Below are 14445 nucleotides of genomic sequence, written 5' to 3' on the forward strand. Positions count from 1 at the left end.
TATATTAACAAATGGATTCTACAGTTTATATGGAGAGGTAAAGAATTAAAAGATACTGAAGAAACACAATTGGAGTACTGACACTACCTGATTTAAGACTTACTATAAGGCTACAGTAATCAAGACAGTGTGGTATTGGCAAAAGAATAGACAGACCAATGGAACAGAATAGAGAGCCCAGAAATAGATCCAGATAAATATAGTCAAGTGATCTTTGATAAAGGCAAAGGCAATACAATAGAGCAAAGACAGTCTTTTCAACAAATGGTATTGGAAAAACTGGACATCCACGTGCAAAAAAACAAAACAAAACCAAAAAACCAAAAAAAAAAAAACAAACCCTGAAACAAACAAACCCCCCCACACACAAAAACAAAGAATCTAGACAGAGACATTACACCTTTCATATTAACACAAAATGCATCATAGGCCTAAATGTAAAATGCAAAACTATGAAACCTCTAGAAGATAACATAGGAGAAAAACATAGATGACCTTGGGTATGGTGATTACTTTTTAGATACAACCCTTAAGCACAATCCATGAAATAAATAATTGATAAACTGTACTTCATTAAAATTAAAGACTTCTACTCCACACAACACAATGTCAAGTAGATGAGAAGATAAGCCAGAGACTGGAAGAAAGTATTTGCAAAAGACACCTCTGATAAAGAACTGCTATCCACAACTCAATTTTAAAAAGACAACTCAATTTAAAAATGGTCAGAAGAACTGAATAGACATTTTCCCAAAGAAGACATATAGATGGCTAACAGGCACATGAAAAGATGCTCAACATCACTAATCATCAGAGAAATGCAAATTAAAACCACAATGAGCTATCAGCTCATACCTGTCAGAATGGTCATCATCCAAAAGACCACAGATAACAAATGTTGGGGAGGATGTGGAGAAAAGGGAACCCTTGTGCACTGGAAATGGAAATTGATGCAGCCACTATGGAAAACAGTATAGAGGCTTCTCAAAAAACTATTGATAAAAATAGAACTACCATATGACCCAGCAATTCCACTCCTGGGTATTTATCTGAAGAAAATGAAAATACTAATTTGAAAAGATACATGCAGCCCAGTGTTCATAGAATCATTATTTACAGTTGCCAAGATATGGAGAAAACCTAAGTGTCCATCAACAGGTGAATAGATAAAGAAGATGTGGTATATATATGTGTGTGTGTATATATATATGTATGGAAATATATACATATATATATTCATGAATATGAATATACAATGTATGAAATTTTGCCATTTTGCCCTTTGTAACAGCATGGATGGACGTGGAGGGTATTATGCTGAGTGAAATAAATCAGACTATAAATGGCATATAACCTTTAAAAATTGTGAATCACTATGTTATACACATGAAACTTATATAATATTGTACATCAACTGTACCTTAAGAATAGATAGATAGATAGGTTTTCCAAAATATACAAAGAACTTTTAAAAAACTCAACAATAAGAAATAACCCACTTAAAAAATGGGCCAAAGACCTTTACAGACATCTCACCAAAGAAGTTATACAGATGGCAAATAAGCATATAAAAAGATGCGCCACATCATGTGTCATCTGGAAATGCAAATGAAAAGCAACAATGAGATACCAATACATATCTATTAGAATGGCCAAAATCGGAAACACAACAAATGCTGGTGAGGATGTGGGTCAACGGGAATTCTTATTCATTGCTGGTGGGAATTCAAAATGGTACAGTCACTTTGTAAGGCTGTTTGGCAGTTTCATACAAAACTAAACATACTCTTATCATATAATCCAGCAATCATGCTTGTTGGTATTTATCCAAAGGAGTTGAAAATGTATGTCCACACAAAAACCTACATGCAGTGTTTATAGCAGCTTTAGCCATAATTGCCCAAATTTGGAAACAACCGAAATCTATTCTAGGACTCTGAGCTGGAGATGGCAACTGTATGTCAGATCCCATATTAATGTCATACTGAGAACCTTCACTATCTGATTTCTGGCCAGACAAATCACCTGACAAGACATTTTCCAAAATTGCTTTAAAAATCTATGATTTGGTTCTGATTATGTCATTTTGTGAAGGAAGCATTCTGTTCTGTGCAGTGAGGTTTATAATAAGTGCAGATTTCTCATCTTGAATTTTAAGTCTTAAGAGTCATTCTGAGGTAACAAAGCATGAATTTCAGCCTCTGCTAATCAAACTGTTGCTTGTAATAATATTTGTTAAAATGCTGAGAGGAAGCTATAAATATAAAAAACTATCACCATACATTACAGCTTGGTTTATCAGTGCTGTCATCTGTAGAGTTTTCTATTTCACTGGTTTGAGTTTCTCTGGAGAGTCTACTTGATTATAACCAACTATCTGTAAAAGCATTATTTTGAGTGTCTCTGAATGAGTGTCTCCCTTAGAAATGGACGAAAGTGTATACATCTGAGCTCTAATGGAGAGTGCAACTTGAGAACCAAATAGTAATTTGTTTTGAGAATAAGACCATACCGAGAAATCAGGGGAATCACACCCCATGGCAGAACCCTGATTTTTAACACCTCCTACTAAGGCTGCACAGAGGGTTGGTTTTAAGCCCCAAAATAGGCGTTTGATAAAAACCATGTTAGATAGCTTAACCAAAGCCCCTTTGGGCTTTGGTAAAAGCAACTCCTAAACATATCTTTTTTTTTTTTTTTTAGTAAACACATTTTTACTACACTTTTAAACAGTTTTTTAAAAAAATTATTATTATATTTATTTTTGGCTGTGTTGGGTCTTCATTTCTGTGCAAGGGCTTTCTCTAGTTGTGGCAGGTGGGGGCCACTCTTCATCGCGGTGTGTGGGCCTCTCAGTGTCGCGGCCTCTCCTGTTGTGGAGCACAGGCTCCAGACGCCCAGGCTCAGTAGTTGTGGCTCATGGGCTTAGTTGCTCCGCGGCATGTGGGATCTTCCCAGACCAGGGCTCGAACCCATGTCCCCTGCATTGGCAGGCAGATTCTTAACCACCGTGCCACCAGGGAAGCCCCTAAACATATCTTGAACGAGTTTTTTGAGTGCCTGTTTTCTCATATTGGAGTTAGAAGAGTCTGCAAAAGAAGCTACCAGCTTTATTTCTAAAGTTTCTATTTCTTGAATGTCTGTTTTCGGTGTGGGTTTATTGGTCAGTGATTTAAAGGTCTGATTTGAGAACTTCTGATTATGAATGTAGTTTTCCATTTTCCTTTTTCTTATTAGGTATATTCTTGTGTTGTGCAGGGGTCTTATGGCTATTTGGGAAGACATGTGGCTGCAGTGCAGTTTAACAGGATAAGGACGGCCACGGTGTACACCGGAAGGTTTTGCCACATCCTCCGCTTGTCTTTTCTGGACTCATTCATTATCATATGCATTGATATTATTGCAATACATTTATGGCTCTTACATTAGCATCCATTTTTTAAAGAATTTTTTTAAAAAATTTATTTATTTATGGCTGTGTTGGGTCTTCGTTTCTGTGCGAGGGCTTTCTCTAGTTGCGGCAAGTGGAGGCCACTCTTCATCACGGTGCGCGGGCCTCTCATTATCGCGGCCTCTCTTGTTGCGGAGCACAGGCTCCAGACGCACAGGCTCAGTAGTTGTGGCTCACGGGCCCAGTTGCTCCGCGGCGTGTGGGATCTTCCAAGACCAGGGCTCAAACCCGTGTCCCCTGCATTGGCAGGCAGATTCTCATCCACTGCGCCACCAGGGAAGCCCCTAAAGAATTTTTTAATGGAGTTGATTTACAGTATTGTGTTAGTTTCAGGTGTAAAGCACAGTGATTCAGTTATATACATATACATATATATATTCCTTTTCAGATTCTTTTCCCTTATAGGTTATTACAAAATATTGAGTATAGTACCCTGTGCTATACAGTACATCCTTGTTGGTTATCTATTTTATACATAGTAGTGTGTATATGTTAATCCCAACCTCCTGATTTATCCTTTCTCCCACCCCTCTTTCCCCTTTGGTAACCATAAGTTTGTTTTCTATGTCTGTGAATCTCTTTCTGTTTTGTAAATAAGTTCATTTGTATCATTTTTTTTTAGATTCCACATACAAACGATATCATATGATATTTGTCTTTCTCTGTCTGGCTTACTTCACTTAATATGCTGATCTCTAGGTCCATCTATGTTGCTGCAAATGGCATTATTTCATTCTTTTTTATGGCTGAGTAGTATTCCATTGTATATATGTACCACATCTTTTTCTATTCATCTGTCGATGGACAATTAGGTTGCTTCCATGTCTTGGCTATTGTAAAGAGTGCACCAGTGATCATTGGGGTGGGGTACATGTATCTTTTCAAAGTATGGTTTTCTACAGATATATGCCCAGGAGTAGGATTTCAGTATCATACTGTAGCTCTATTTTTAGTTTTTTAAGGAACCTCCCTGCTGTTTTCCATAGTGGCTATACCAATTTACATTCCCACCAACAGTGTAGGAGGGTTCCTCTTTCTCCACACCCTCTCCAGCATTAATTATTTGTAGACTTTTTGATGATGGCCATTCTGACTGGTGTGAGGTGATACCTCATTGTAGTTTTGATTTGCATTTCTTTAATAGTTAGCGATGTTGAGCATCTTTTAATGTTCCTGTTGTCCATCTTTATGTCTTTGGAGAAGTGTGTATTTAGATCTTCCCATTTTTTGATTGTGTTGTTTGTTTTTTTGATATTGAGCAGTATGATTAGCATGCATTTTTTTATTTATTATTTATTTATTTATTTATTTATTTATTTTTGGCTGTGCTGGGTCTTCGGTTCGTGCGAGGGCTTTCTCTAGTTGCGGCAAGTGGGGGCCACTCTTCATCGCGGTGCGCGGGCCTTTCACTATCGCGGCCCCTCCCGTCGCGGGGCACAGGCTCCAGACGCGCAGGCTCAGCAGCTGTGGCTCACGGGCCCAGCTGCTCCGTGGCATGTGGGATCTTCCCAGACCAGGGCTCGAACCCGTGTCTCCTGCATTAGCAGGCAGATTCTCAACCACTGCGCCACCAGGGAAGCCGATTAGCATGCATTTTAAGAGTGTTTTACAAGAAGAAAGCTAAGAAAATAGTCCGTCAGGGCATTTAAAGGGATTCTTCTTGGACTACAGTAGAATTTAACTATATTTTAAAATACTGTATTACTGTTGATTTACTATGCCATTCTGCAGGCATTGGTACTTTTTTCCCCAGATGCATACTGAATGAGAGTTATCAGGTAGGATCTTGTAACAGTCAGGTATAGTGCACAGAATGTCGTCTCCATTGTCAAGGGCAGCTCTCCACCAAAAGCCAGATAAGTACCACTGTAAATCCTTGCTGCCCTGATCCTGTAACCCAAGGACACAGTGGTGGTTCCCCTGATAGCTTCCAGGGCAGCCAAACTGTTTTCCAAAATTGTTTTACCATTTTATATTCCCACCAGCCGTGCATGAGAGTGCCAGTTGCTTTGTATCCTGATCAACACTTGATATCATCTGTCTTTTTACTTTAGTTATACTAGTGGGTGTGTAGTATCTTAGTGTAGTTTTAATTTGCTTTTCCCTAATGATCAGTGATATTGATTATCTGTTCATTTACTTATTTGCCATTCATATATCTTCTTTAGTGAAATATCTGTTCAAGTATTTGCCCATTTTTTATTGGTTTGTTTATCTCTTTATCATTAACTTATAAAAGTCCTTTATAGGGTCTAGATACAAATTTTTTGTCAGATACATGTTTTGCAGATATCTTGCCCCAGTATAGAGCTTGCCTTTTTATTTTGTTATCAGTGTCTCTTGTTGAGCAAAGACTTTAAATTTTGATGAAGCACAATTGAAATTATTTTTCATTTATATCATGTTTTTTGTGTTCTATTTAAGAAATCTTTGCCAAACCTAAGGTCACTAAAAATTTTTGCTGTGTTTGTTTCTAGCAGTTTTATAGTTCTAGCTCTTACATAAATGTAAGGTCTGTAATCCTTTTTGAATTAATTTTTGTGTAAAGTATGAGATAAAAGTAGAGGTAGTTTTTTTGTTTGTTTTTTGTATATGGGTATCCATTGGTTATTTGTTAAGATTATCCATTCACCCACTGAATTGCCTTGGCATCTTAGTGAAAAAATTGGTTGACTATATATGTGAGTCTGTTTCTGGACTCTATTCCATCGATCTATTTTTCCATCTTTATGCTAGTATCACTGCCTTGATAATTGAAGCTGCATAATTAGTCTTGAAATCAAGTACTGTTAAGTCCTCCAACTTAGTTCATTTTCAAAGTTGTTTTGGGTGCCCTAGGTCCTTCACATTTTCATATAAATTTTAGGATCATCTTGTCAACATACATAAATTATTATTGGGATTTTGCTTAGAATTATGTGGAATCTACAGATCAATTTTGGAAAATTAACTATGAACAATATTGAGCCTTTGATCCATAAACAGAAAATCTCTCTCCATTTATTTAGATCTTTTAAAATTTCTCTCAACAGTGTTTTATATTTTTTCAGTGTACAAATCTTGTACACCCTTTGTCATATTTATACCTAAGTATTTCACATTCTTTATGCTATTATAAATGCTTTTTTTTAATAAATTTATTTATTTTATTTTTAGCTGTGTTGGGTCTTCGTTTCTGTGCAAGGGCTTTCTCTAGTTGCGGCAAGCAGGGGCCACTCTTCATTGCAGTGCACGGGCCTCTCACTATCGCGGCCTCTCTTGTTGCGGAGCACAGGCTCCAGACGTGCAGGCTCAGTAATTGTGGCTCATGGGCCTAGTTGCTCCGCGGCATGTGGGATCTTCCCAGACCAGGGCTCAAACCCGTGTCCCCTGCATTGGCAGGCAGATTCTCAACCACTGCGCCACCAGGGAAGCCCTATAAATGCTTTTTAAATTTCAGTTTCCTATTGTTTTTTTACTAGTACAAGCAGACCTTGGAAATATTGCATGTTCTGTTCCAGACCACCGCAATAAAGCAAATATCACAATAAAGCAAGTCACACAAATTGTTAGGCTTCTGAGGACATATAAAAGTTATGTTTACACTACACTGTAGTCTCTTAAGTGTGCAATAGCATTATGTCTAAAAAACAATGTACACACCTCAATTTAAAAAGACTTTATTAGACTTCCCTGGTGGTACAGTGGTTAAGAATCTGCCTGCCAATGCAGGGGACATGGGTTCAAGCCCTGGTCCGGGAAGATCCCACATGCCGTGGAGCACCTAAGCCCATGCGCCACAACTACTGAGCCTGCGTTCTAGAGCCCGTGAGCCACAACTACTGAGCCTGCGTGCTGCAACTACTGAAGCTCATGTGCCTAGAGCCCGTGCTCCACAACAAGAGAAGCCACTGCAATGAGAAGCCCATGTATTGCAACAAAGAGTAGCCCCCACTCGCCGCAACTAGAGGAAGCCCGTGCACAGCAATGAAGACCCAACGCAGCCAAAAATAAATAAATAAATAAATAAAATAAAAAGACTTTATTGCTAAAAAAAATGCTAACTATCATTTGAGCCTTTAGCAAGTCAATCATTTTGCTGGTGGAGTGTTTGAAATATTTTGAAAATTACCAAGATGTGACACAGAGACATGAAGTGAGCAAACACTGTTAGAAAAATGGTGTTAATAGATTTGTATGATGCAGGGTTGGCACAAACCTTCAATTTGTAAAAAAAAAAAAAAAGCAATATCTGCAAAGTGCAGTAAAGCAAAATGCAATAAAATGAGGTATACCTGTGTAAGAAGCAAAATTGATTTTTGTGTACTGCTCTTGTATTTTGCAATCTTGCTAAAACTCACTTGTTAAGATAGTTTTTTTTGGTAGATTCAGTAGGGTTTTCTACATAGATTATCATGTTGTCTGTGAATAGAGAGTTTTGCTTCTTCTTTTCCAGTCTGAATGCCTGTTTCTTTTTCTTGCTTTATTTCTCTGGCTAGAACCTCTAGTATAATGTTGAATAGAAGGATGAGAACAGCCATCCTCGTTTTATTCTTAATCTTAGTAGGAAAGCATTCAACCGTTCACCATTGTGATGTTTGCTGTAGGCTCTTTGTAGGTGCCTATTATCAGATTGAAAAAGTTCTATTCCTAATTTGCTGAGAGTTCATATGAAGAGTGGATATTGAATTTTGTCAAATGTCTATTTTGCATCTATTAATCTGGTCATATGGCTTTTTTCTCTTTTTTTTTAGGGTGTTAATATGGTGAATAACATTAAATAATTTTAGATTGTAAACCAACCTTGCATTCCTGAGTTAACTCCACTTGGACATGATGTATTATAGTTTTTCTATATTCTTGGATTTGATTTACTAAAATTGGTTAAAACTTTTTATGTATATGTTTGTGATTTCTCTCAAAAGCATTATATTGATAGTTTTAGCTTTTATATTATGTCTTTTGTATGTGATGTGATGTAGGGGTCAAGATTCATTTTTTTCCCCACATGGCAATTCACTTGTTCCAATACCAATTGTTTCTTTTCCCCATTGTATTGCTTTTCGTTGAAAATTAATTGACTGAATAAATGTGAGCCTATTTCTGGGCTCTCTATTATGGTTACTATAGTAAGTCTTAAAGTCAGGTTTGGTAAGTCTTCTAACTTTTCATCTCATGTTTTCAATTTATTTGTCCTTTTATACTTCATTCTGAGAAATATCCTCAATTTGGTCTTTCAGTTTGCTAACTCATTGATCAGCTATATTCATTCTGCTATTTACACCATCTTTTTTTTTTTTCTTTTAATTTCATCTACTACATTTCTCATACTTGTCACATCTGTTTCTCCCCTTGGTTCTTTTTTCATATTGCTGATATCTTTCTCTTTCTTTTAATATGTTTATTAGTCTAATTAAAAATTTTTGATCTATTTCTTCTAATATATCTGGTATTGCTGGATTCTGTAATCAGTATATTTTGTTTCTTTTTTTTTTTTTTTTAAAGGATTTTCTTATTTATTTATTTATTTATTTATTTTTGGCAGTGTTGGGTCTTCGGTTCGTGCGAGGGCTTTCTCCAGTTGCGGCAAGCGGGGGCCACTCTTCATCGCGGTGCGGGGACCGCTCTTCATCGCGGTGCGTGGGCCTTTCTCTATCGCGGCCCCTCCCGTCGCGGGGCACAGGCTCCAGACGCGCAGGCTCAGCAATTGTGGCTCACGGGCCCAGCTGCTCCGTGGCATGTGGGATCTTCCCAGACCAGGGCTCGAACCCGTGTCCCCTGCATTAGCAGGCAGATTCTCAACCACTGCGCCACCAGGGAAGCCCTTGTTTCTTTTTAAATGACTTGTCTTTTCAAATGTCTTATCATTTTGGTCTGTGAGCACATTTTTCCATCGAGATATAAGTTATTATGTCATACAGTGCTTTGGGGGGAACAGCCTCATTGAGTTCACACTATGGGGGATGGAAGAGTACTAAGATGGGAGAGACACCATAAAATTGCAATAACATTTTGTCTTACATAACATCTGCTTTGTCACTTTTTCACCTTTTGCTCCCCTGGGTGAAGCAGCAGTAGGAGGCACTCCTTAACAACCTTGGCTGCATATTGGAATCAAATAAGGAACTTTAAAAAAAATAGTGATTCCTAATTCCCACCCTGAGATTTTTATTTATTTAGTTTAGCTGTGCAGCTTGGATTTGAGAATTTGTTTTACTTCTTAAATTTAAAATAATTTAGGGTGGAAGGAGGTTGCAAAAATACAGAGAGATTCCTTCACCCAGTTTCTCACAGCTATTACATTTTATATAACTATAGTACAATATCAAAAGCAGAAATTGTCACTAGTTCAATGTGTATGTATAGTTTTATGTACTTTTATCATTGTATTCCATGGTATGGATGTACCACAATTTAACCGTTCATCTACTGAGGGACATTTTGATTGTTTCTAGTGTTTAGCTAACATAAATAAGGTAGACCTTATGTATTTAATGTAATTATTATATGTTAGGGCTCAAGTCTCCTGTTTTATTTGTTTTTTTGTTTGTTTCTTCCCTTTGTTTTTCTTATCTCTGTTTTCTTTTTCCTACCTTTCTGTGGGTTACTTGAACATTTTTAAGAATTCCATTTGGATCTATCTTTAATACTTTTGAGTATCTCTATGTAGATGTTTTCATTGGTTGCTCTAGGTATTACATTATACACACATAACTCAACACAGCCTACTGGTGTCACATTTTATCAGTTTAAATGTAGAAATCTTGTGTCCCTTTAAATACTTTTACCCTCCTCCATTTATAATTGTCTTAATAGATACAGATTTTTTTTTGGCTCTACCCATGATTTACATTCCCTCAAAGTTGCTGTTTATGTTTTTCATTGATGTTTCTTTAGTTTAAGATTTCATGTATTATATGAGCCATTGTTTCTTTGAATATTATGTTTATTCTCTCGTGGAATTTTTATTAGGTGAATATTGGACCTTCTCATTCTATTCTTTATGTCTCTTAAACTTTCTTTTGTATTTTTTCTATCTTTTTTTCTGTGCTCTATTATAGGTAATTTCCTCTGATCTGACTTTTTAAAATTTTTCTTTCTATCTTACTAATTGTCTCTTTAGCTGTGTCTATTTTGTTCTTAAACTTGTCATTTGATGTTGTCCTTCTAAAAGTTTTATTTCAGTGACTTTAGTTTAATTTCCTGCAGTTCTCTTTGGTTCTTTTAAAAATCTCCTGGTTCTTTTTTCTTTTCATTGTGTATTCTATTACTTATGTTATGTCTTAGTATTTAAAACTATTTTTAAATTGCTATTTAATAATGCTGTAATCTGAAGTTCTTTGGGATTTAATTTAGTTTGTGTGTCTTTTGACTCCCACTAAGTTTGGGTTGTTTCTTAATGTGTTTTTAAGATTGAATTGTGAGCTTATTTTCAACAGACCTGTGTCTGAGGTTTAGTTTGTGCCTGAGTTGAGGGCATGTCCCTCCAGAGAACTTTTATTTCCACTGCGTGTTCTAGATTATATGACCATCCTGGAACCAGATTTTATTTTGATTTCTTATCTTGAGATTGAGAATTCCCAATGAAGACTTTTAGTTATTTTTATTACCCTGGCCCTAGCAATGTTTGGCAAGCTGATTTCTTCTAGTCTGTCCTCTCCAGTAATAGTGTAGCCCTTGGGCTTCCCTGGTGGCACAGTGGTTGAGAATCTGCCTGCTAATGCAGGGGACACAGGTTTGAGCCCTGGTCTGGGAAGATCCCACATGCCGCGGAGCAACTAGGCCCGTGAGCCACAACTACTGAGCCTGCACGTCTGGAGCCCGTGCTCCACAACAAGAGAGGCCGTAACAGTGAGAGGCCTGCACACCGCGATGAAGAGTGGCCCCCGCTTGCCACAACTAGAGAAAGCCCTCGCATAGAAACGAAGACCCAACACAGCCAAAAAAAATAATAAAGTAAGTAAATAAGTCAGGAGCTCTTTAAAAAAAAAGAAGTCTTCAAGCGTGTAAAATAATATGAAAAAAAAAAATAGTGTAGCCCTTAGTGGCCTTATGGTAGAGGATCTTAATTCTTTTTTATTTTTTTCTGTTTTGGCCATGCCACATGGCTTGTGGGATCTTAATTCCCCAACCAGGGATCAAACCTGGGCCCTCAGCAGTGAGAACACAGAGTCCTAACCACTGGACCAGCAGGGAATTCCCGGACCTTAGTTCTAATACTTGTGTTGCAGCCATCTCTGTGGCCTCATCTTCTGTTTCTGAGTTAAAAGGCAAGACTCTAGGCCACAGAGACAGGCAAACCCCAACTGTATCCAACATAACATCAGTTCATTGTCTTATTGCTCTGATTTGGCTCCAGGGGACTTCCCTTACAAATCCTTCTAAGTTTTGCTATACATTTAAAAGGATGCTTCTTACATCATATTTAGTATGTGTAAGTGTTTTGTGGTGAGAGGACTTTCAGATTATCTAGCTTCCATATTTCCAGAAATTATAATCTGTTTACTTATTAATATTTGTTTATTGACTGTGAACTCCATGAGACCAGGGCCACTGCCCACCTAGTTAACCATAGCTTCCTCAACACCTAGTGCCTGGTACATACTAGACACTTAATAAATGTTTGTGGACTCAATGAAATGCTATTCATTACAGATTTATTTATAATAGTGAAAACCTGAAATGAACCTAAATGTCTAATATTAGGGGAGTACTTAAGTAAATGGTTACTGCTCATATAAGGTTTTTCAGCCAGAAAATGATAATTTGGAGGGCTGAATAATAAGATTAAAAAATATTAAAGATTAAGTGTAGGTGGAAAAAAATCAGGATTCAGTTTTGAATTTAGAATATGGTAACTTTAAAATATGTGTAGCCAAAAAAATACAAACTAATGAACACCAAAATGCTAATAGTTGCTTATGTTGGAGTGGTGGATTGAGGATCCCTTTTTATCCTATGTATTTCAAACCTCCTATAATGTGTTTTTATAATGAAAATACTAAGAAGAAAAAAATGTACTTTAGTATTCTTAAAAGTTTTTAGATTTAAATACACTAAAAAGTTGATAAAACAAAATTTCAGAATTAGTTTTATTATTAAAATGTTTACAGACTTTTATATGAAAACACAGAAAAAGATCTTTCTGATACTCAACGACACCTTGCTAAGAAAAAATATGAGCTACAGCTTACTCAGGAGAAAATTATGTGCTTGGATGAAAAAATTGGTGAGTTTTTTTTTTTTTTCCTGATGTCACTTTTCTTTAAAAGTCTGGTTTAAAAAAAAGTTTTCTTCTCTTCAGTTATAACATAGATACACTTAGAAATATGCCCTTAAATTAAAGTTTTTTAGTCAGAAATCATGGGAAATATATTTTTCTTTGATAATAAAAATTTTTACTTAAATTTAGGATCATAAATACTTAGCTTCATATTTTTCAATGAAGAAATAGCTGAACAAAGCAGCAATACTTTGTAAATTTATGATGATCAATTTTGAATTTATAAGTTTTTGTATTATATGTCATGCCCATTAGCTGTTGTAATGAAATATATTACATATATACTATTTTTGGTGGAAAGTGTACATATATTTGGCTATATCTATAGTATCACTTGAGTTTATAGAGAAAATTATTTTTATAAAGTCTCCTATTATTGTTTCTTACCAGTGATCTTTATGAAAATATGGTCATAACTTAATCTTCTTATAACTTTAAAGTAAAATTTTGGTCAGGACTATAAAAGAGCCCATTTTAAAACAATAAATATTTTTAAGATTTGCTATTATGCAGTTCAAAAATATCTGACATAAGCAGTTAGGTGGGTGGAGGTGCTTTTTATTGAGACAGGAAGTATTAAAAGAAAATATAAAAGGGGAAGATTGAAGAACTCATTTCTGGATATTTTAAGTTCAAGTAAAAATGTAGGGTAAGCAGGTAAATAGATAAGTTTGTATCTCAGATGAGAAATCTAAGCTAAAGATATACATTTGGGACACATCAGCATATAAATGATATTTTAAAACCATGAAATCACCTAGGGGAAATATAGAGGATGAGGAGAAGAGGATCCAGGACTGAGTAAGAAGAAGACAAAGACACAGGAAGAAAACCCAGAAGTGAGTGTCATTTTGGGAAGCAAGAGAGCAACATGTTTTTAAAAGGAGGATATGGTCAATTGTCAGATACTTTCAAGAAGCAAAATAAGATGAGAATGAAAAAACATTGATTGGATTGGCACATTGGAGGTTTTGGTAGCACTGACCCCCCAGAAAGTTTGAATTATAGTGTTAGATGTGGAAGATCGAGTAGGTTGACGAATGATTGGGAAGTGAGGAGGTAGAGACAGGAGAGAATAGAAGTCTTAAGAAGTTTGGCTATTAAGAGTAGTAGAAAAATGGGGTGGTAGCTTAAGTGGGATGTGGGGTTGAGGATTTTTTTAAGCTAGGAGATACTAGCTGTTTTAGAGTTTATTTTATGCCAATGGGAATGAACTCAGATAACAGAACATCCAAAACATGTGGTTTGCCTGGAAAAGGGATGTGATGTATTATATAAATCACCCTCTTGGCATATGGGATTACGTCTCTTAGTGCTGCACTGGCTGGCCCTTGGTGGGGGTCTAGCAGAGGTCTAGTCACACAGAGCTTCCTTGGTAGAGCTCTAGACCAGTGGTTCTCAAACCTCAGTCTTTACCTGGAGAGCTAAAAGCTCACTGAGCTAGGCTCCTCGAAGTAGGATACGGCCAGGGCTTTTGTATCCTTACCAATTTCCTAAAGTGGTTCTCAAACTTTATTGTGCGTTAGAATCACTTGGGAGGGGTGCTTGTTAAAACATAAATTGGTCTGCCCACTCAGAATTTCTAATTCAGTAGGTCTAGGATGGGACCTAAGAATTTGTATTTCTTACAAGTTCCCAGGTGCTGCCAATGGTGCTGGCTGAGAACCCACAATTTAGAAACCACTATTCTACACCATCTTTCAGTCCTTCAACAGTGACATTGGCTTGCCAG

The 14445-nt window shown here is 36.6% G+C and overlaps 1 protein-coding gene across 15 annotated transcripts in view; it reads left to right on the forward strand.

Annotated features, from left to right (window-relative positions):
- The window catches only part of TSGA10 (testis specific 10), a 104733-nt gene that overhangs the window by 48205 nt on the left and 42083 nt on the right, over positions 1-14445 (forward strand). For all 15 annotated transcript variants that reach the window (XM_057558350.1, XM_057558354.1, XM_057558347.1 and 12 more), the window contains one exon: positions 12544-12659. In XM_057558350.1, the coding sequence (XP_057414333.1) occupies positions 12544-12659 (116 nt within the window). The remainder of the gene's footprint in view (positions 1-12543; positions 12660-14445) is intronic.

This window comes from Balaenoptera acutorostrata, chromosome 12 (assembly GCF_949987535.1).
Source record: "Balaenoptera acutorostrata chromosome 12, mBalAcu1.1, whole genome shotgun sequence".
Classification (NCBI taxonomy): Eukaryota; Metazoa; Chordata; class Mammalia; order Artiodactyla; family Balaenopteridae; genus Balaenoptera; species Balaenoptera acutorostrata.